Source organism: Salmo salar, chromosome 16 (genome assembly GCF_965601325.2).
Source record: "Salmo salar chromosome 16, fSalSal1, whole genome shotgun sequence".
Lineage (NCBI taxonomy): Eukaryota > Metazoa > Chordata > Actinopteri > Salmoniformes > Salmonidae > Salmo > Salmo salar.
The window spans coordinates 27570904-27595636 of record NC_138306.1 but is presented as its reverse complement, the minus strand read 5'-3'; the positions used below and the strand labels follow the sequence as shown (position 1 = coordinate 27595636).

Sequence of the window (24733 nt, the reverse complement as noted above, 5' to 3'; positions counted from 1 at the left end):
AACTAGCATCCCTTGGGAGGAGTTTTGCTATGAAAGGACAACCCACAGTTGAGCTCAGCGCAATGCTAATTGGAAAATTATTTTATTTTATTTTTAATCAAGGGAGGCCAAATGCTTAATGGCATCAATCAATCAAATGCTATGGCGGCAACATCTGTTGTTCCAGACAGCATCAGATACATGGGCTTCACATACTGAGACAGAGGAGTGCTGCTTTCCTCACTCAGATATTTTCTCAGAAGAGATTCAGCCACTTGCGAATTGACGGAAAATTATCAATACAGAAAGACAGGATAAATTATTTTGACAATTTGTATTTTTTTGTTGGTCAAATTTTTTGGAAGCCTGGCTTCTCTTGGTATCCATGAATACCCACCACTGCCTAAATGGGTCCTAAAAGTCTAAATCAAATAGTTAAATGATCATTGGTATGACCATCTTATGTTAGCTTAGTAGAGGTTCTGGAGAAAAAGAAATATCCAAGGGCCACAGTTGGAGAATCCCAGAACTTGGTCGCATCTTGTGGTCACCAAGTCTCTTAATCTCCATGCCAATAGGCTCTTTGGAAGGGTTACCAGAAAAAAAGCCTTCATTTAGATCATACAATAATCTAAATGCCTTGAATTGGAACCAGGTGCTATTGATATATGATACAAAAATAAAGGTCTTTAGCTACACACACCAGCAGTGGGTTGAGTGTAAGAATAAGGCTATAACGTAACAAAATGTGGAAAAGTCTGAGGGTCTGAATACTTTCCGAAGGCACTGTACAATGTAGTGATGATCTCAAATATTACAAAAACATGTAGGCAATGTACATGCTAACTACACTCCATGCTGTCAAGTAAGTACTGAAACTTTTACTCCTCCTCTCAGATCCAGATACAGGGGTGGAGACTAGAATGTAATGAAAATGAAAGTAAAATTCTTCAAGTGAACAATACATTTAAGAGCAACGTGGATTGGGAATATAATCTGTCTAACAAGAATACACGGTAAGAACCTACAAGTGTTATGATTAAAATAAATAATATTTGGAGTTATGAGATCTTTAGTTAGAGATTTCAGCTGCTACTTAATTTAGCGAATAAGTGTTAAGAATGTTAGGTAAGTTATCATTATCAAGAGGTGAGATTCTGCTCAGTAAAAGACACTGTCCCAGGGTAAACTAAAACAAAAAGTGTCAAGGAATGCTTTAATCAGTCTGATTTGTGTTTGCTGATATCTGAGTATTCATTCTGGTACAGTTAAAACCAAAGTTTTAGAACCACAGGAAATCAGATCCCACCCTGTGCCTCACTGCATATGTCAAAGGATGGATTTTGACCGGGTTCTTTGGATCTGGTCTCATATCAAATAACAAGGAACAGAAACAAAAGGCAGCCCACACTCTTAGAAAAAATGGTGTTATCTAGAACCTAAAAGGTTTCTTTGGCTGTCCCCATAGGAGGACCCTTTTAAGAACCCTGCCCACAGGAAGTAATTCAGTCCAGAGGCACGGTTGATCCTTAGCGCAGAGTTAACTATGTCTGGTGAGAGCACATGGCGAATGAGTCTGTGCTAATATAAATACCTAAGGAAAATGGACACCTGCCTGCTGGGCTATGCCACTTGCTGTGCCCCTTTAGTTTTCTCTTTGGTTCATATGTTTGTAATTTTAATGAGCATACTTTTTTTATAAAAGAGGAATGGAAATAGAGAAACTGTTAAACTGTTAGTGAAAGCAAAGTATGATGAACTGAACTATGAATACGGATTTCTTATGAACTGTCACTCAGTCAAATCGTATAAATTGTTACATGTTGGGTTGATATATTGTTTCAGTGTATAAAGTAATCTGTAACGGCGCTTTGTTCCACAATGCTTTATGCCTGAAACCACCTGTAAAATACCCTGGAAAGACTCTGATGCGTATGTGGATATCATTGTTCTATGACATTCAGAGGCTGAGCTACAACCTTCTATAGCCAAGGACACAAAACATAGACTTTGCTTGGGAACTAATCTAATTCTGTCACTATCAATTGATTAAGCTATTCACTTTCTGTAATAAAATATGTTTAAAACCTGACAGCTTTTAGGGAAACACTTCTGATGTTCTCTCGTTGGGTTAAGCCACGGAAGAAGAGTAGCGAGCAGTTAAAGCTTACATTTTTCTGCGTCGGTAGGTCTACTCTGTCTAGGGTGGAAAGGTAGGCCTATTCTGTCTGGGGTGGAAAGGAATTCCTATTCTGTCTGGGGTGGAAAGGAATGCCTATTCTGTCTGGGTTGGAAAGGTAGGTCTACTCTGTCTGGGGTGGAAAGGTAGGCCTATTCTGTCTGGGGTGGAAAGGAATTCCTATTCTGTCTGGGATGGAAAGGTAGGTCTATTCTGTCTGGGGTGGAAAGGTAGGCCTACTCTGTCTGGGGTGGAAAGGTAGGCCTATTCTGTCTGGGGTGGAAAGGTAGGCCGAATCTGTTTGGGGTGGAAAGATAGGTCTACTCTGTCTGGGGTGGAAAGGTAGGCCTATTCTGTCTGGGGTGGAAAGGAATGCCTATTCTGTCTGGGGTGGAAAGATTTGGCATTGGAGAAACATGATGAGATTAACACATACGCCTATCTCTCTGTCCATTTCTTGCCTGTAATTTCAGTAATTTGTGTGGTATAAAATCAAGATTATGCTGATATGTAAAATGATGATTTGCATGACATTTTTGTAAAAGGCCATTTTTTCTCTGACCTGCAAATATGTTGATAGTTGAACTTCTCTGTGCTACGTGGGACATACAACAATTGTACACCATTTTAAAGATACACTTCTCCTTAATCCAACCACATTGTCCGATTTCAAAAAGGCTTTATGGTGAAAGCATAACATTAGATTATGTTAGGACAGCGCCAACACAAGAAAAACCACACAGCCATTTTCCAAGCTAGGAGAGACATCACAAAAACCAGAAATACAGCTAAAATTAAGCACTAACCTTTGACGATCTTAATCAGATGACACTCCCAGGACTCAATGTTACACAATACATGTATGTTTTGTTCGATAAAGTTCATATTTATATCCAAAAAACCCATTTTACATTGGTGCGTGATGTTCAGAAAATACACTGCTCAAAAAAATAAAGGGAACACTTAAACAACACAATGTAACTCCAAGTTAATCACACTTCTGTGAAATCAAACTGTCCACTTAGGAAGCAACACTGATTGACAATACATTTCACATGCTGTTGTGCAAATGGAATAGACAACAGGTGAAAATTATAGGCAATTCGCAAGACACCCCCAATAAAGGAGTGGTTCTGCAGGTGGGGACCACAGACCACTTCTCAGTTCCTATGCTTCCTGGCTGATATTTTGGTCACTTTTGAATGCTGGCGGTGCTTTCACTCTAGTGGTAGCATGAGACGGAGTCTACAACCCACACAAATGGCTCAGGTAGTGCAGCTCATCCAGGATGGCACATCAATGTGAGCTGTGGCAAGAAGGTTTGCTGTGTCTGTCAGCGTAGTGTCCAGAGCATGGAGGCGCTACCAGGAGACAGGCCAGTACATCAGGAGATGTGGAGGAGGCCGTAGGAGGGCAACAACCCAGCAGCAGGACCGCTACCTCCGCCTTTGTGCAAGGAGGAGCAGGAGAAGCACTGCCAGAGCCCTGCAAAATGACCTCCAGCAGGCCACAAATGTGCATGTGTCTGCTCAAACGGTCAGAAACAGACTCCATGAGGCTGGTATGAGGGCCCGACGTCCACAGGTGGGCGTTGTGCTTACAGCCCAACACCGTGCAGGACGTTTGGCATTTGCCAGAGAATACCAAGATTGGCAAATTTGCCACTGGCGTCCTGTGCTCTTCACAGATGAAAGCAGGTTCACACTGAGCACGTGATAGACGTGACAGAGTCTGGAGATGCCGTGGAGAATGTTCTGCTGCCTGCAACATCCTCCAGCATGACCGGTTTGGCGGTGGGTCAGTCATGGTGTGCGGTGGCATTTCTTTGGGGGGCCGCACAGTCCTCCATGTGCTTGCCAGAGGTAGCCTGACTGCCATTAGGTACCGAGATGAGATCCTCAGACCCCTCGTGAGACCATATGCTGGTGCGGTTAGCCCTGGGTTCCTCCTAATGCAAGACAATGCTAGACCTCATGTGGCTGGAGTGTGTCAGCAGTTCCTGCAAGAGGAAGGCATTGATGCTATGGACTGGCCCGCCGTTCCCCAGACCTGAATCCAATTGAGCACATCTGGGACATCATGTCTCGCTCCATCCACCAACGCCACGTTGCACCACAGACTGTCCAGGAGTTGGCGGATGCTTTAGTCCAGGTCTGGGAGGAGATCCCTCAGGAGACCATCCGCCACCTCATCAGGAGCATGCCCAGGCGTTGTAGGGAGGTCATACAGGCACGTGGAGGCCACACACACTACTGAGCCTCATTTTGACTTGTTTTAAGGACATTACATCAAAGTTGGATCAGCCTGTAGTGTGGTTTTCCACTTTCATTTTGAGTGTGACTCCAAATCCAGACCTCCATGGGTTGATAAATTGGATTTCCATTGATTATTTTTGTGTGATTTTGTTCTCAGCACATTCAACTATGTAAAGAAAAAAGTATTTAATAAGATTATTTCTTTCATTCAGATCTAGGATGTGTTGTTTAAGTGTTCCCTTAATTTTTTTGAGAAGTATATTTTGCCTCCAAAACTTTCGGTGAATGAGCACAACAATTTACAAACATACTCATCATAAACGTTGATAAAAAATTAAGCTGTTATTCAAAGAATTATAGTTAAACATCTCCTTAATGCAACCGGTGTGACAGATTTTAAAAAAGATTCACGGGGAAAGCACACTTTGCATTAATCTGAGTATGGCGCTCAGAAAACAACAGCAGGCAATACAGATAGCCGCCATTTTGGAGTCATCTAAAATCATAAATAGCATTATAAATATTCACTTACCTTTGATGATCTTCATCAGAATGCACTCCCAGGAATCCCAGGTCCACAATAAATGCTGTTTTGTTCGATAAAGTCCATCATTTATGTCCAAATACCTCCGTGTTGTTAGCGCGTTCAGTAAACTACTCCAAATGTAGGAAGCGCGCCGATAATTTCACGATGAAAAGTCAAAAAACATTCTATTTACGTTCGTAGAAACATGTCAAACGATGTATAGCATCAATCTTTAGGGCCTTTTTAACATAAATTTTCCATAATATTCCAACCGGACGATTCCAATGTCTTCAAAAACGTTATGGAACACAGCTACCTCTCACGTGAACGTTTGCCACTGAACTCATATCCTTTTTTGACTCACTAACTTCCAGGTCCTCTTGTTCGCTCTCTGTTCACTGCAAAAGCCTGAAACAAGGTTCTAAAGACTGTTGACATCTATTGGAAGCCTTCGGAAGTGCAAAATTAACCCTAAGTCACTGTGTGTTAGATAGGCAATCACTTGAAAAGACTACAAGCCTCAGATTTCCCACTTCCTGGTTGGATTTTTCTCAGGTTTTTGCCTGCCATATGAGTTCTGTTATACTCAGACATAATTCAAACAGTTTTAGAAACTTCAGAGTGTTTTCTATCCAAATCTACTAATAATATGCATATCTTACCTTCTGGGCCCGAGAAGCAGGCAGTATAATTTGGGCAAGTCATTCATCCTGAATTTCCGAATACTGCCCCCATCACTAAAAAGTTAATGCAATGATTTTACTACAAAGGAGATCTTTTCACCCCTACTTGTCCACGGTGGTCTGCGAACCCAGAACCTTCTGGACGGCAGCCATGTGAGGTATCAAAATTACAGCGTCGACATTTAACCCTTACAGGATGAAGAACAGTTTGTAAAGCTTCATATATAAGGCTCTGATCTGTCCAATAATTGAAGGTAAATGGTAGACATGTTCTCTGCTATCCACTTTGTATGAATTATTTTTTGGGGTATAGGGGAAGGCTACTTGATTTTCTTTAAGCTTTCATGGTACCTCTAGGTAGAAAATATTTTGCTGATGTGAGGGCCATCCATTTTCATTTTAAAGAGGTCCGTTTTTCTCCATGTAACCCTTATTATAAACAACATTAAAAGCCTTACCAGTCTGGAGGTTGCTGGTGCTACTAGGCAGGGGACAGTGGATGAGATGGAGGAGAGATACACCCCATGAGGGGCTATGAAGATGTCACTGGCTATCCTGAGGAAAATTAACAAGATCAATCTTGCTGAGAAGTTTCTGACAGTCTGCAAAATAGGTGATAAAATGGTACAGTTGAAGTCAGAAGTTTACATACACTTAGGTTGGAATCATTAAAAATCGTTTTTCAACCAATCCACAAATGTATTGTAAACTTTGGCAAGTCGGTTAGGACATCTACTTTGTGCATGACACAAGTCATTTTTCCAACAATTGTTTACAGACAGATTATTTCACTTATAATTCACTGTATCACAATTACAGTGGGTCAGAAGATTATGTACACTAAGTTGACCATACCATTAAACAGCTTGGAAAATTCCAGAAAATGATGTCAAGTCTTTAAAAGCTTCTGATAGGCTAATTGACATAATTTGAGTCAATTGGAGTTGTACCTGTGGATGTATTTCAAGGCCTACCTTCACACTCAGTGCCTCTTTGCTTGACATCATGGGAAAATCAAAAGAAATCAGCCAAGACCTCAGAAAATCAAGTCTGGTTCATCCTTGGGAGCAATTTCCAAACTCCTGAAGGTACCACGTTCATCTGTTCAAACAATAGTACGCAAGTATTAACACCATGGGACCACGCAGCCGTCATACCGCTCAGTAAGGAGACGCATTCTGTCTCCTAGAAATGAACATACTTTGGTGCGAAAAGTGTAAATCAATCCCAGAACAACAGCAAAGGACCTTGTGAAGGGAGTAAACAGGTACAAAAATATCTATATCCACAGTAAAACGAGTCCTATATCGACATAACCTGAAAGGCCGCTCAGCAAGGAAGAAGCCACTGCTCCAAAACCGCCATAAAAAAGCCAAACTGCGGTTTGCAACTGCACATGGGTTCAAAGATCGTACTTTTTGGAGAAATGTCCTTTGGTCTGATGAAACAAAAATAGAACTGTTTGGCCATAATGACCATCGTTATATTTGGAGGAAAAAGGGGGACGCTTGCAAGCCGAAGAACACCATCCGTGAAGCACGGGGGTGGCAGCACCATGTTGTGGGGGTGTTTTGCTGCAGGAGGGACTGGTGCACTTCACAAAATAGACGGCATCATGAGGTAGGAAAATGATATGGATATATTGAAGCAACATCTCAAGACATCAGTCAGGAAGTTAAAGCTTGGTCGCAAATGGGTTTCCAAATGGACAATGACCCCAAGCATACTTCCAAGTTGTGGCAAAATGGCTTAAGGACAACAAAGTCAAGATATTAGAGTGGCCACTGAAAAAGCATGTGCGAGCAAGGGGGCCGACAAACCTGACTCAGTTACACCAGCTCTGTCAGGAGGAATGGGCCAAAATTCACCCAACTTATTGTGGGAAGCTTTTGGAAGGCTACCCAAAACGTTTGACCCAAGTTAAACAATTTAAAGGCAATGCTACCAAATACTAATCGAGTGCATTTAAACTTCTGACCCAATGGGAATTTGATGAAAGAAATACATGCTGAAATAAATCATTCTCTCTACTATTATTCTTACATTTCACATTCTTAAAATAAGGTGGTGATCCTAACTGACCTAAAACAGGTAATTTTTTCAGGGATTAAATGTCAGGAATTGTGGAAAAACTGATTTAAATGCATTTGGCTAAGGTGTATGTAAACTTCCGACTTCGACTGTACATTGGGGCAAATGCCAGATGGGCTGGTCCAGTTTTAGCCTAGTGGTCCTGTCTAATTGGGGTTTTTATCGCAAAATTATCGGGCTAATAATGGGTAGTGCTGAGAAATTAATGGCTTTTAAGGTCGGTTCGGTTTCGGTTCGATTATTTAAACATTATCACAATTTCAAATTTTGGTTTCGATAGTTTTAAAAAAAATTAACTGCACTATGAATTATGTAGGTTGAACGCTGTAACAACAATAATACATTTACTAAAGGTCCCATGATGGTAGTGACTGCCCATGACTGCTTATGACTTATTAACCATCAGCTCTTCATATTACTTTATTTTAATAAAATATTTGTTTTGTATATAACATTGTGTATATAACATTTGTTTTATGACATTACATTCCAAGTCATCATCTCATCTCTATAGAGCTGCTGCCTATGCTGTCTGACAAAATCACTATTTTAGTAGTTGTTCAAAGTAAATAAGCTATACTTTTATTACTGCTGAAAAGAAATGATCAATCACTTAGATCATGTATTTTCAGGTGGAGATACAGTGCATTATTCTCATTGATCTACACACAATACCCCATAATGAAAAAGCAAATTGAAATATTACATTTACATAAGTATTCAGACCCTTTACTCAGTACTTTGTTGAAGCACCTTTGGCAGCGATTACAGCCTTGAGTCTTCTTGGGTATGAAGCTACAAGCTTGGCACACCTGTATTTGGGATGTTTCTCCCATTTTTCTCTGCACATCCTCTCAAACTCTCTCAGGTTGGATGGGAGCGTCGCTGCACAGCTTTTTTCAGGTTTCTCCAGAGATTGGGTTCAAGTCTCGGCACCGGCTGGGCCACTCAAGGACATTCAGAGACTTGTCCCGAAGCCACTCATGCGTTGTCTTGGCTGTGTGCTTAGGGTCATTGTCCTGTTGGAAGGCGAACCTTTACCCCAGTATGAAGTGCAGGTTTTCATCAAGGATCTCTCTGTACTTTGCTCTGTTCATCTTTGCCTCGATCCTGACTAGTCTTCCAGTCCCTGCCACTGAAAAACATCCCCACAGAATGATTCTGCCACCACCATGCTTCACCGTTGGGATGGTGCCAGGTTTCCTCCAGATGTGACGCTTGGCATTCAGGCCAAAGAGTTCAATATTGGTTTCATCAGACCAGAGAATCTTGTTTCTCATGGTCTGAGAGTCCTTTACATGCAATTTGGCAAACTCCATGCAGGCTCTCATATGACTTTTACTGAGGAGTGGCTTCCATCTGGCTACTCCACCATAGTGGCCTGATTGGTGGAGTGGTGCAAAGATTGATGTCCTTCTGGAAGGTTCTCCCATCTCCACAGAGGAACTCGGAGCTCTGTCAGAGTGATCATAGGTTTCTTGGTCACCTTCTTGACCAAGGCCTTTCTCCCTCGATTGCTCAGTTTGGCCGGGCGGCCAGCTCTAGGAAGAGTCTTGGTGGTTCCAAATTTCTTCCATTTAAGATTAATGGAGGCCACTGTTTTCTTGGGGACCTTCAATACAGAAGACATTTTTCGTACCCTTCCCCAGATCTGTGCCTCAACACAATCCTGTCTCGGAGCTCTACGGACAATTCCTTCGACATGCCTTGGTTTTTGCTCTGACATGCACTGTCAACTGTGGGACATTAAATATACAGGTGTGTGCCTTTCCAAATAATGTCCAATCTATTGAATTTACCACAGGTGGAATTCAATGAAGTTGTGGAAACATGTCAAGAATGGAATGGAAACAGGTTGCACCAATTTAGAGTCTCAGCAGAGGGTCTGAATAATTTTCCTAATTTCCAAAAAGAAAAAAAAACTGTTTTTGCTTTATTATTATTGTGTATTTTGTGTAGATTGATGAGGAAAAACATGTATTCAGTCTATTTTAAAATAATGCTGTAACTTAACAAAATGTGGAAAAGGTCAAGGAGTCTGAATACTTTCCAAATGCACTGTACCTTGCGAAGAAATTGCTCTCTATGCATCCCCTCTTGATCGCTCAATCTTCTGTCCATTATGTAGCAAACATAAAAGAAACACAGACTGGACAAGTAGCCGCAAAATGGATTATGGTCATTATAGTTCATCATCACGTTTTCTGTGCTAAACTATGTAGAACATTGGCCTGTTGAAAACTACAACTCCCTACTACATGGAACAGTTCAGGCATGAGCTGATTTATTTCTAGAGAAACTGCAGAGCCATGTGTGCATTGAGCTCACAGAGAAAAAAGAACGAAATGGAATTCAAATAATTTAACCAAGATCAGTCAATTAACCTACATTCCAATGAATCGCTCATCACTAATAATGGGTGCTTCAAGGGAAAGAAATTGCCGTTGCTGGAGCCTCAAGGAAAAAAATGGGCATGTGTGGGGGCCTCAATGCAAAAAATGGGAAGGTGTGTTAGAAATGCCAGGGCCGATTCTTGGTCCCAGTCCACCCCTGAATCAAATCAAATGAAATTGTGTTTGTCACATGCGCCAAATATAACAGGTGTAGATCTTACCGTGAAATGCTTACTTTCAAGCTCTTAACCAACAATGTAGTTTTGAGAAAAAAAATAGTTAAGAAAAATATTTACTAAATTAACTAAAGTAAAAAATAAAAGAACAACAATAACGAGGCTATATACTGGGGGTACCGGTACCGAGATAATGTGTGGGGGTACAGGTTAATCGAGGTAATTGATGTAATATGTACATGTAGGTATGGGTAAAGTGACTATGCATAGATAATAGATAATAAACAGCGAGTAGCACTAGTGTAAAAAAAAGAGGAGGGGGGTGTTAGGTATGCGTAACTGACTGTAAGGGAGTCAGGCGCAGGAGAGCAGAATTTGGGTAGCAAACGGAGCCTTTAATTTAGACGAACAAAACACACGGCACAAAGAACACTAAACACAATACGGGTTGACATAACCCAGCGCAACCAGTCGTGCACATACACGAAACAATAAACCATTTCACACACAGACATGGGAGAACAGAGGGTTAAATACAAGACAAGTAATGAGGGAAATGTAAACCAGGTGTGTATGAAAACAAGACAAAACAAATGGAAAATGAAAGGTGGATCGGCGATGGCTAGAAGACCGGTTACGTCAACTGCCGAACGCCGCCCGAACAAGGAGAGGAACCGACTTCGGTGGAAGTCGTGACAGGGGGTCAATGCAAATAGTCCGGGTAGCCATTTGATTAGCTGTTCAGCAGTCTTATGGCTTGGGGGTAGAAGCTGCTAAGAATCCTTTTGGATCTAGACTTGGTGCTCTGGTACCACTTGCCGTGCGGCAGCAGAGAGAAAAGTCTATGACTAGGGTGGCTGGAGTCTTTGGCAATTTTTAGGGCCTTCCTCTGACACCGCCTGGTATAGAGGTCCTGGATGGCAGGAAACTTGGCCCCAATGATGTACTGGAACCTATGCACTACCCTCTGTAGCACCTTGAAGTCAGAGGCCGAGCAGTTGCCATATCAGGCGGTGATACAGCCAATCAGGATGCTCTCGATGGTGCAGTTGTAGAACTTTTTGAGGATCTAAGGACACAATACAAATACTTCCATTCTCCTGAGGGGGAATCGGTGTTGACATGCCCTGTTCACGACTGTCTTGGTGTGTTTGGACCATGTTTGGACCATGATAGTTTGATGTGGACACCAAGGAAATTGAAGCTCTCAACCTGCTCCACTACAGCCCCATTGATGAAAATGGGTGCATGCTCTGACACCTTTTCCTGTAGTCCACGATCATTTCCTTTGTCTTGATCATGTTGAGGGAGAGGGTGGGGTCCTGGCACCACTGTTCCAGGTCTCTGACCTCCTCCCTATAGGCTGTCTCATCATTGTCAGTGATCAAGCCTACCACCGTTGTGTCTTCTGCAAACTTAAGGATGGTGTTGGAGTCGTGCTTGGCCTCACAGTCATGGATGAACAGGCAGTACAGGAGAGGACTAAGCACGTGCCCTTGAGGGGCTGGCGTGTTGAGGATCAGCCTGGCAGATGTGTTGTTGACTACCCTTACCCTGTTGGGGCAGTATGCAAATTGGAGTGGGTCTATGGTTTATGGGATGATGGGGTTGATGTGAGACATGACCAGCTTTTCACAGCACTTCATGGCTACAGAGAAGAGTGCTACAGGTCGGTAGTCATTTAGGCAGGTTACCTTGGTGTTCTTGGGCACGGGGACTATGGTGGTCTGCTTGAAACATGTTGGTATTACAGACTTGGCCAAGGACAGGTTGAAAATGTCAGTGAAGACACTTGCCAGCTGGTCAGTGCATGATCGGATTACACATCCTGGTAATCCGTCTGGCCCTGCGGCCTTTTGAATGCGGTACAGCTGGTGCTCTCATGCATGCTTCAGTGTTGCTTGCCTCGAAGCGCGAATAGAAGAAATTTAGGCTTGTGTCACTGGGCAGCTCATGGCTGGGCTTCCCTTTGTAGTCCAGCCGCGAGCATCGGCGCTAGCGTAGTAGGATTCAATTTTAGTCCTGTATTTACACTTGCCTGTTTGGTAGTTCGTCTGAGGGCGTAGCAGGATTTCTTATAAGCGTCCAGGTAGGAGTCCCATTCCTCTACGCTTTAGCGGATGTTGCCTGTAATCCATGGCTTCTGGTTGGGGTATGTACGTATGGGTACTGTGGGGACAACGTCATCAATGCACTTATTGATGAAGCCGATGACTGATGTGGTATACTCCTCAATGCCATCGGAAGAATCCCGGAACATGTTCCAGTCTGTGCCTGCAAAACTGTTCTGCAGCTTAGCATCTGCGTCCTCTGACCACTTCCGAATTGACCGAGTCACTGGTATTTCCTGCTTTAGTTTTTGCTTGTAAGCAGGAATCAGGAGGATAGAATTAAGGTCAGATTTGCCAAATGGAGGGTGAGGGAGAGCTTTGTAAGTGTCTCTGTGTGTGGAGTAAAGGTGGTCTAGAGTTTTTCTCTCTCCTCTTGTTGCACATGTAACATGCAAGTATAAATGAGATAAAATGGATTTAAGTTTCCCTGCATTAAAGTCACCGGCCACTAGGAGCGTCGCTTCTGGATGAGCATTTTCTTGTTTGCTTATGGCTTGAGTGTGGTCTTAGTGCCAGCATCAGTTTTTGGTGGTGTATAGACAGCTACGAAAAAATATAGATGAAAACTCTTGGTAAATAGTGTGGTCTACAGCTTATCATGAGATATTCTACCTCAGGCGAGCAAAACCTTGAGACATCCTTAATATTTGATTTCACACACCAGCTGTTATTGACAAATAGAAACAGACCACCACCCCTTGTCTTACCGGAGGCAGCCATTCTGTCTTGCCGATGCATGGAAAAACCAGCCAGCTGTATGTTATCCATGTAGTCGTTCAGCTACGACTCGGTGAAACATAAGATATTAGAGTTTTTTATTTCCCGTTGGTAGCAGAGTCTTGAATGGAGCTTGTCCATTTTATTCTCCAATGATTGCACGTTAGCCAATAGGACAGATGGTTGAGGTGGGTTACCCACTCGCCGACAAATTCTCACAAAACACCCGAACCTGCATGTGCCTATTTGTTTTTGCACATACAGTAAAAATTATCTTACTAAGATAATCTTAGTTAATATAGTTTAGCAAAATGTATGATTATGAAGAAAAAAAAGAAATATCTTATTTACATAAGTATTCAGACCTTTTGCTATGAGACTCGATATTGATTTCAGCTGCAACCTGTTTCCATTGATTGTCCTTGACATATGTCAACTTGATTGGAGTCCACCTGTGGTAAATTCAATTGATTGGACATGATTTGCAAAGGCACACACCTGTATATATAAGGTCCCACAGTTGACAGTGCATGTCAGCGCTAAAACCAAGCCATGAGGTCAAAGGAATTGTCCGTAGAGCTCCGAGACAGGATTGTGTCGAGGCACAGATCTGGGAAAGGGTACCAAAACATTTCTGCAGCATTGAAGGTCCCCAAGAACACAGTGGCCTCCATCATTATTAAATGGAAGAAGTTTGGAACCACCAAAACTCTTCCTAGAGCTGGCCGCCCGACCAAACTGAGCAATCGGGGAGAAGGCCCTTGGTCAGGGAGGTGACTAAGAAACCGATGGTCACTCTGACAGAGCTATAGAGCTCCTCTGTGGAGATGGGAGAACCTTCCAGAAGGACAACCATCTCCACCAATAAGGTCTTCATGGTAGAGTGGCCAGACGGAAGCCACTCCTCAGTAAAACGCACATGACAGCTCACTATGAGTTTGCCAAAAGGCACCTAAAGGACTCTCAGACCATGAGAAACAAGATTCTCTGGTCTGATGATACCAAGGTTGAACTCTTTGGCCTGAATGCCAAGCATCACATCTGGAGGAAATCTGGCACCATCCCTATGGTGAAGCATGGTGGTGGCAGCATCATGCCGTGGCGATGTTTTTCAGATGCAGGGATTGGGATACTAGACAGGATAGAGGCAAAGATGAATGGCGCAAAGTACAGAGAGATCCTTGATGAAAACCTGCTCCTGAGCGCTTAGGACCTCAGACTGGGGCTTAGGTTCACCTTCCAATGGGACAATGACCCTAAGCACACAGCCAAGACAATGCAGGAGTTTCTTCGGGACAAGTCTCTGAATGTCCTTAAGTGGCTCAGCCAGAGCCCGGAATTGAACCTGATCGAACATTTCTGGAGAAACCTGAAATTAGCTATGCAGCAACGCTCCCCATCCAGCCTGACAGAGCATGAGAGGATCTGCAGATAAGTAAGGGAGAAACTCCACAAATACAGTTTTGCCAAGCTTGTAGCTTCATACCCAAGAAGACTTGAGGCTGTAATCACTGCCAATGGTGTTTCAATAAAGTACTGAGTAAAGGGTCTGAATACTTGAGTAAATGTGATAATTTTGTTTCGTATTTTTTGTAAATCAGCAAACATTTTTAAAGCCTGTTTTGGCTTTGTCATTATTGGGTATTGGAGTAAAAAATACACAAAACTGAGTGATATATGCAGTGCCTTCAGAAAGTACTCAGACCTCTTAACTTCTTCCACATTTTGTTAGGTTATGGCCTTACTCTAAAATTGATTAAATTGTTTTTTTCCCTCATCAATCTACACCCTACTACTTTCACACAGATAGTAAAGCATCAACTCTATTCAAATTGCATTCAAAATGGAAAATCCTGTTCTAGATTGACATAGACTTCAGTGAAGCATCATTTTAGTCTGCTCTGTACTTGTACTGTAAGGCATTATATATTTTTAAATGTATCTGTGGTAATCATTAACCACGTTTCCATCCACAGTTTTTATGAGAGTAAAGTCATACGTATGTTTCGGTACAATTTTAGCTATGACAACGAGAAATGGCGGTGGAAACGCCTTGAAGCGCAAATATTGATATAATGACCATCATATTGAAGTAAACTTGGAGTCACATGATGATATGGTGTGTGGTCCTCCCAATACATATTGGGAAACCATGTAGTTTATTAGGCTACAGATTAAATAAGTTATGATGAAAAGGCACAGGGTGGTTAAAGTGCACGGCAACCTTGAGGCCGCTTTACAAAAAATATTGAGTGTCTTATTCTGGTGACATGATGATCGTGATGATCAATAATACTTGACTGCCATTTGACAAATAAAAATACTCTCACTCTTAATAATCTCATCATGTACACTAGCTTACCTGCACAGCCTTCCCGCACTGTATCTGTCTGCGAGCAGTTGGCTAGATCGTACCTGTCAAGACCAGAGTAGGCACATTTGCTATTTAACTCAACAGTTTTTGTGACAAAACTATCGGTAGAGTTGAAAATGTGATGGAAACACATTGAACTTCAGATGTTTTCGGTACATGAAAACTTAAGCGAAAAAGTACATTTTGTGTGCAGTATGTCATCACACACCGATTACTATCCACAACAAGTCTGTTTGGTGGAAACACCACTGGTGGGAAAATGGCCATCATTTCTTTATGCAGATTTGGAATATTGTGAAAATGTGAAAATCTGTCTCCAATTGGATGGAAACTTAGCTCATATAGTACAATATATAAATTGGATACTTTTCAAATAAAAACAGATGGCTAGTATAGTCTCAAATATTACACAATTATGCATGCTACACCATGCCATTGCATTCAATGCCATCTGGTGGAGAAAATCTGTCAAGTCCTGCCTGTACAACTTCAACCTTTCTGACTCCACCCTCCTCTGATGAACAAAATGAGGTGGAAACACCTAAGATACTGAAGTGAGAGTAAAATAAATGAAGTGAAGATTCCATTTAAATACAGGAGAGTTACGGGGAACATAATTTCTTAAGCACGGTCACAGGTAAGGAACTCATAGCATAATGAATACAAGACACAATGGATACTCAGCTACTATAATCTTATACACATAATAAGAATGTTATCATTATCAGGAGGTAAGTTGATGCACAGTAACGTAGTGGAGAGACTGTGCCAGGGTAAACTAAATGATAACTCAACATTGATATGTAGTGTAATGTGAAGCTGAATAACATGCTTGAATCATACAGTGGGGGAAAAAAGTATTTGATCCCCTGCTGATTTTGTACGTTTTTCCCGCTGATAAAGAAAGGATCAGTCTATAATTTTAATGGTAGGTTTATTTGAACAGTGAGAGACAGAATAACAACAAAAATATCCAGAAAAATGCATGTCAAAAATGTTAGAAATTGATTTGCTTTTTAATGAGGGAAATAAGTATTTGACCCCCTCTCAATCAGAAAGATTTCTGGCTCCCAGGTGTCTTTTGTACAGGTAACGAGCTGAGATTAGGAGCACACTCTTAAAGGGAGTGCTCCACCATGGCCAAGACCAAAGAGCTCTCCAAGGATGTCAGGGACAAGATTGTAGACCTACACAAGGCTGGAATGGGCTACAAGACCATCGCCAAGCAGCTTGGTGAGAAGGTGACAACATTTGGTGCGATTATTCGCAAATGGAAGAAACACAAAATAACTGTCAATATCCCTCGGCCTGGGGTTCCATGCAAGATCTCACCTCGTGGGGTTGCAATGATCATGAGAACGGTGAGGAATCAGCCCAGAACTACACGGGAGGATCTTGTCAATGATCTCAAGGCAGCTGGGACCATAGTCACCAAGAAAACAATTGGTAACACACTACGCCATGAAGGACTGAAATCCTGCAGCGCCCGCAAGGTCCCCCTGTTCAAGAAAGCACATATACATGCCCGTCTGAAGTTTGCCAATGAACATCTGAATGATTCAGAGGATAACTGGGTGAAAGTGTTGTGGTCAGATGAGACCAAAATGGAGCTCTTTGGCATCAACTCAACTCGCCGTGTTTGGAGGAGGAGGAATGCTGCCTATGACCCCAAGAACACCATCTCCACCGTCAAACATGGAGGTGGAAACATTATGCTTTGGGGGTGTTTTTCTGCTAAGGGGACAGGACAACTTCACCGCATCAAAGGGACGATGGACTGGGCCATGTACCGTCAAATCTTGGGTGAGGACCTCCTTCCCTCAGCCAGGGCATTGAAAATGGGTCGTGGATGGGTATTCCAGCATGACAATGACCCAAAACACATGGCCAAGGCAACAAAGGAGTGGCTCAAGAAGAAGCACATTAAGGTCCTGGAGTGGCCTAGCCAGTCTCCAGACCTTAATCCCATAGAAAATCTGTGGAGGGAGCTGAAGGTTCAAGTTGCCAAACGTCAGCCTCAAAACCTTAATGACTTGGAGAAGATCTGCAAAGAGGAGTGGGACAAAATCCCTCCTGAGATGCGTGCAAACCTGGTGGCCAACTACAAGAAAAGTCTGACCTCTGTGATTGCCAACAAGGGCTTTTGCCACCAAGTCTAAGTCATGTTTTGCAGAGGGATCAAATACTTATTTCCCTCATTAAAATGCAAATCATTTAATAACATTTTTGACATGCGTTTTTCTGGATTTTTTTGTTGTTATTCTGTCTCTCACTGTTCAAATAAACCTACCATTAAAATTATAGACTGATCATTTCTTTGTAAGTGTGCAAACATACGAAATCAGCAGGGGATCAGATACTTTTTCCCCCCACTGTACATCTGATTTGTGTTTGCTGATTTTTGAGATGATTATTTCAGAGACAATATGAGCTTTAGAGAGGTAGGAAATAAGTCAGCCATATCACATAAACTGGTAGTTATTATTATTATATTATGTGCAATCCTGTAAACTGCTTTATCAGAGGATAGGATGAACTTGGATGACTTGCACTGTTAAGGTACACTTAGAAAAGAAAATTCCAAAAGCGTTCTTCGGTTGTGCCTATTGGAGAACCCTTTTTTGGTTTTAGGTAGAACACTTTTTGGTTCCATGTAGAGCCATCTGTGGAAAGGGTTTTACATGGAACAGAAAATGATTCTACCTGGAACCAAAGGGGTTATACCTGGGACCAAAAAGGGTTATTGAAAGGGTTCTCCTATCAGGACAGCCGAAGAACACTTATGTTCTTGATATCACCTTTTTTTCTAAGAGTGTATGGAACAACCTTATAAAGGACAGTGTTAGCTACAGTAGTGTCTCAAATAGGAGAACCAATACCATGTGACTTGATGAGATTTGATGCAACTTGACTTGATGTGGAACTTATTTGATGCAAACACTGAATGCCATTACAGATCATCTTGATTAACAGATGGACTTGTCCAGCCCGGCAGCAGTAATTGAAAACAACAGTCTGGAGAACTGGAAAGTGATTGGTGCGGGAGGGTTTGGACAAGTCCACAAAGCCAGACATGTGGTTTGGGGATTGGATGTGGCCATCAAGTTGCTACAATGTGATGATGGGTAAAATGTCTATACTTTAAACACTTGATTGTATGTCAATTAAATGAGATTTATATTACATTATAAACTGATTTGTCTTTCATGATGTGGTCAACCATTTAAGTTAAGACAATATTCCTGTGTTGCCCTCACTCTCTCTGTCCACCCCCTCCCTTGTCCTCTCCTTCCCACCCCTAACTTTATCCCTGCTCTAGCGCTTCCCTGCATAATGAGGCAGAAATGATGCGCAAGGGTGCAAGCCTCCATGTGATAAGGATTCTTGGAGTGTACAAGGATTGTCCCCCCACTTGTGGCCCTTCCATCCAGCTGGGTCTTGTGATGGAGTTCATGGAGAGGGGGACGCTGGAATCCCTCCTGGACACCCTCTCTCTCCATCCACCTTTTCCCCACCCCCTTGCCTATCGCTTGGCCCACCAGATCGCTCTGGGGATGAACTTCCTCCATTGCCTCATCCCACCCCTTCTGCATCAAGACCTGAAGCCCAATAATGTGTTGCTGGATGACTACCTTAATGCCAAGGCAGGTTCCAGGCTCCTGGTTCTAATTAGGCTTTAACTGGTGGGAACACGAGCATGAACTGAGGTTCAATAGCACTATTTCTTGTTGGAGTGTATTATTGAGGCAATATTATAATTATTATTATTGATATTACCATTAATTGATTATTAACTATTTCAACAAATATAGTTAGATGACATGAGTTATACTGCCAGAAATTGTAATGCATAAACCGAACATAAACTGAAGACTATCTCTCTGTCTCTGTGTCTCTCTCTCTGTCTCTCTAGCTTGCAGATTTTGGCCTGGCCAAGGTGTCCCACAGTGTTAACAAGATGAGCAAAGAGTTCCCTGGGAAGGCTGGGGGTACATCTAGTTACATGCCCCCTGAGGCTTTGGAAAATGTGTCATACAAACCCATTCGTGCCTTTGACATCTACAGGTACACCACTAAATTCCTCAAGAATAATCAATATGGACATATGACTTTACAATGACTCTTTCTATCTCTCTCTCACACATTCTCTTCTTCAGCTATGGTATACTTCTGTGGTCCATAATCACTGGTCAGTCGAAGCCATATCCTTGTAAGTAACACTTACAATGAATACCCTCTTCATGGTGCATTACACTCACATTCATTGCACTTTGCTATGCATAGTAACATTACATTATAGCCACACCGTGGCTGTACTAAATTCTACAGGGACTTCAGGTTACGAAAAAAAGAAGGTATGGGAACTGTTTAAAATATCTGAACATTATGAAGTGGATATGAACACACCGGTACTACATGCTTGCTTACACATACAAACTTATATCTCGCTCTCTTCTCTCACTCTCTCTTTTATTTTCTATACTCTTCTCTCCCTCTCTCTCTATTGTCGAGAACTGTTTTATAATTTAATGTGTTTATGTATTTGTCTACAAGTTTATATATGTTTACAACAAGAAAGGGGAAGATATCAAAATAGGGGCATTGGGGATAATAACATATTGTACGGAATACATTTTTACTGTAGTGAAGACGTCGCTAGAGTAATGCAAGGTCTCTTTCATGATCATGTGAAACATCAATTGCTATGGAAATGCTGGGATGTGTTTTTCAATTAGGTTAAAGGTAATTATGATGCAACTATGATGGTGATACAATATGGATTACAATTATGAATATTAAGGCTATACGCACTACATGTTACACACATAGACACTCAAACATGCAAATTGGCAGAGTTATTATTTATTTGGACATCACACATTATAGTCTTACTATTATACAGACATCATACACACTCTCATTATATCATATCCAATATCATACACATCAACCTACTCAGATTTGTTACACACATAATTTGTCTAAATTTTCTAACATCTGTGGCATTGGCTCACAGGCAAGGGAATAATAAAAACATAGCTAGAACCTATTTCTGTCACGGTTGTCGTAGAGAGGAGCGGACCAAAGTGCAGCGTGTTTTTCGTTCCACATTTTAGTTATACTGTGAAACTATGCAGGACATATAAATAAACTGAATACCAAAAACAACAAACCGTGACGCAGAGTTAACATACACGAACTCAAAACTAATCTCCTACAAACCCAGGTAGAAAAAAAACTACTTAAGTATGATCTCCAATTAGAGACAACGAGGACCAGCTGCCTCTAATTGGAGATCATCCCAAACAAAACCAACATAGAAATACTACACTAGAAACTGACAACATAGAAAAAGAAAACATAGAAAAAAAAATGTCACGCCCTGACCTACTCTACCATAGAAAATAACATCTTTCTACGGTCAGGACATGACAATTTCTTGAATTCTAAATATCAGACATTTGAAAGCTCTAGATTTGACCTTCATAATACCTCTGATGGCAGTAACTTTACAAGCACTAATTATGGTCAATTTAGACTGAGAATAGTATCTAGTTATGGTAAGGGGTGAAATACGTATAGCTAGTTATAATTGTAATGGTTTGGCAGATTATAAAAAAAGAAGATCAGCCTTTACATGGCTAAAAGAAAAGGAATATAACATATACTGTTTACAGGAAACTCAATCTACATCCTTAGATGAAGTTGCGTGGAAAAAGGAATGGGGTGGTGAAATAATTTTCTGTCATGGACAAAGGAACTCAAAGGGTGTGATGATATTAATTAACAAAAATTTCGATCTGAATGTGCAAATAATCAGGAATTATGCGCAAGGAAGGTGGATCCTTATGAATATGAAAGTGGGCGAAAAAGAGATTTGGCTCGTTAATCTATGTGGTCCAAATCAGAATGATCCACACTTCTTCGAAAACATTTATACCAATTCATTGAACTTACAGGCAACAAATTATCTAATCATTATGGTAGGAGACTATAATACAGTGTTAAGTACCTCAATGAACCGTAAGGTAATCACTCTACAAACTATCATCACCGTGCCCTTAAGGAAATCACATATATTATGGACACATTAGAAATACTGGATATTTGGAGACTAAAAAATCCCGACCTAGTGAGATATACATGGAGGAGACTTAATCAAGCTAGTTGTCTTGACTACTTTCTTGTCTCTTTCGCTCTTGCATCAAAGGTTAAAAAACATTTAATAGGAGACAGAATGCGATTGGATCATCATCTTATTGGCATTCACATAACTCTAGTAGATTTTACATTTACATTTTAGTCATTTAGCAGACGCTCTTATCTCGAGCGACTTACAGTAGTGAATGCATACATTTCATACATTTTTTTCTCTGTACTGGTCCCCCGTGGGAATCAAACCCACAACCCTGGCATTGCAAACACCATGCTCTACCAACTGAGTCACACATGGACGGGGATATTGGATATTTAATCAAAGTTTACTGGAGGACAACTTATTTTTTAACTAAGACAAAATAATTTATTACTGAATTTTTCCAGTATAATATAGGTTCAGCATATCCCCTTATTGTTTGGGATACCTTTAAATGTAAAGCCGTTTCTGGCTAAAGAAACAAGACTAACAAGGGAAATCCATGAACTAATAGTACAGGTAGATAGCAATAAAAACGATACTACAGAGATACAAAATAAGACAGAGGAAAAAACAAAAAGAACTTGCGGAACTTATTCAAGAACGATCTAACGTAATCTATTGCAAAAATAAAGCAAACTGGATGGAATGTGGAGAAAAATGCACAAAATTCTTCCTGAATCTCCAATACCGGAACGCTAAGAAAAATAATTTGCAGAAACTCGTTACTGAAGACGGAGTCATCTATGATTCTCCGAATGATATCTAAAAAGAGGAAGCTAATTATTTTAGGCAGATGTTCTCTTTTCCGTCTCATCCTCTCCCACTAAATGAAGATTACGGTAAGGAATTGTTTCCAAATAATATAAAAATGGAAAATTACCAAATGTACAGAAAGATCAGTGCGAAGGCCAAATTACAGAGGAAGAACTTTTTGAGGCTATTAAATCCTTTCAGTCTGGAAAAACCCCAGGGCTTGATGGCATACCGGTAGAGGTATATCAAGTATTTTTTGATATACTAAAGGCTCCATTGTTAGATTGTTTTAACTACTTCTATAGAAATGGTAGTCTGTCAGGTACTCAGCAGGAAGGTCTGATTTCTCTATTATTAAAACAAGACCCAGATGGCAAATATAAAGACCCAGTCTATCTAAAAAACTGGAGGCCCCTTACACTTCAATCTTGTGAATCAAAAATACTAGCAAAATGCATTGCACTCAGAATTAAAAGGGTTTTACCAGGTATTGTTCATCCTGATAAGACAGGTTTTTTACATGGACGATACATTAGAGATAATATACGACAACTACTAGAAATAATACAACATCATGAAACATATAAGAAGCCAGGAATGGTATTATAGCGGATTTTGAAAAGGCATTTGTTAAAGTAAGATATTTATAAATGCCCGGATTTTTTCAATTTCGGTAATTATCTTATAAAATGGGTAAAAATAATGTATAGCACCCCCAGGTGTAAAATAGTAAATAACGGCTTCTTCTCAGAGAGTTTTGAATTGTCAAGAGGAGTTAAACAAGGGTGTCCACTGTCACCATATCTATTCGTTATGGCCATCGAAATGCTAGCTATTAAAATCAGATCCAATAACAACATTAGAGGATTAGAAATCCAAGGCTTACAAACAAAGGTGTCCATGTATGCCGATGACTCAAGTTTATGTTAAGTCCGCAAGCTAGATCCCTGCAATGTCTCATTAAAGAGCTAGATAACTTTTCTGTACTATCTGGACTAAAACCTAATTATGATAAGTGTACAATATTACGTAATGGATCCTTAAAAAATACAACTTTTACATTACCTTGCAGCTTACCTATAAAATGGGCTGATGGTGAAGTAGACATACTCGGTATTCACATCACAAAATATATAAATAAGCTCTCCACAATGAATTTCAATAGAAAACAAGATCCTGCAACCATGGAGAGGTAAATACCTGTCTATTTATGGAAAAATTGCCCTGATTAACACCTTAGTCATATCTCAGTTTACTCACTTACTTATGGCGCTGCCTACTCCTGATGATTCGTTTTTCAAATCACATGAGCAAAAAATATTTAGCTTTTTCTGGGACGCTAAACCAGACCAAATAAAATGAGTCTATCTATATAATGAATATGAATTGGGTGGGTTGAGATTGTTAAATATAAAAGCACTAAACCTCTCTCTAAAAGCTTCACTCATTCAAAAGTTTTATTTGAACCCTTGTAACGGCTGTCGTCGGAAGAAGACCAAGGTGCCGCGGAGTTAGTGTTCATAATTTAATTCAGAAAGAACACAATATAATTACAAAACAAGAAACAACCGACAGCTAAACAGTACTGACAGCTAACACACTGAACAGAAACAATTACCCACAACCCCCAAAGGAAAAGTAGGCTACTTATGTGTGACTCCCAATCAGCCACAACCCTCTACAGCTGTGCCTGATTGGAAGTCACATGGCCAAAATAAACGAAACAATCAAAACACACACTTCTCTTCTGCCACGTCCTGACCTAACTACACCCTCTACTGGTCACATTGTCTATGTGGTGCACCACATAGACAATAATAACTGTTCATAAACATTACATCTACAAGTACATTCATAGAGAAATATGACAGGGCTGTTTAAGGCTTTTTGGAGCATCTTACCTTTACTCTTCAATCTCTTCTAGATGTACATGCCGGAGACTCCAGCAGGTTCTGTTTTCTCATCAAAGACAGAGGACAGAGGCCTTCCCTGGAGACAGTGGACAAAGAGCAGGTCGAGGGGCTAAGGGACCTGGTGGAGCTCATGGAGAAGTGCTGGGACCATGAGCCCTCTAAGAGACCCCCCTTCAAGGGTAAGAGTACAGGAGTGTAGTTGAAATATTCCTTTTTTTATCACGTAGGGTAGCTATACTCATCCAGTTAGGATTGTGTACATCTTGATTGTCATAACATAACCATGCATGTCTTTATTTATGAGTTTTACACATCACTGATACGTGTCGTTTGGAACTCTTCCTGTTTATTTTTCAGAATGCTTCCTTGTGACAGAAAGAGTGTTTGAGAAGCACAAGAAGGGGATAAATAATGCCGTCCATCAAGTGCTGACAAAACTGGTAC

General features: G+C 41.0%; 1 protein-coding gene across 7 annotated transcripts in view; it reads left to right on the top strand.

Annotated features, from left to right (window-relative positions):
• The first annotated feature begins 897 nt into the window (after window positions 1-897).
• LOC106597637 (receptor-interacting serine/threonine-protein kinase 3) overlaps window positions 898-24733 on the top strand; it is a 46593-nt gene continuing 22757 nt past the window's right edge. For all 7 annotated transcript variants that reach the window (XM_045697097.2, XM_082962643.1, XM_082962641.1 and 4 more), the window contains exons 1-7: window positions 898-995; window positions 18441-18609; window positions 18804-19128; window positions 19398-19549; window positions 19642-19694; window positions 24301-24468; window positions 24647-24729. In XM_045697097.2, the coding sequence (XP_045553053.2) occupies window positions 18458-18609; window positions 18804-19128; window positions 19398-19549; window positions 19642-19694; window positions 24301-24468; window positions 24647-24729 (933 nt within the window). In that variant the 5' untranslated portion in view covers window positions 898-995; window positions 18441-18457. The remainder of the gene's footprint in view (window positions 996-18440; window positions 18610-18803; window positions 19129-19397; window positions 19550-19641; window positions 19695-24300; window positions 24469-24646; window positions 24730-24733) is intronic.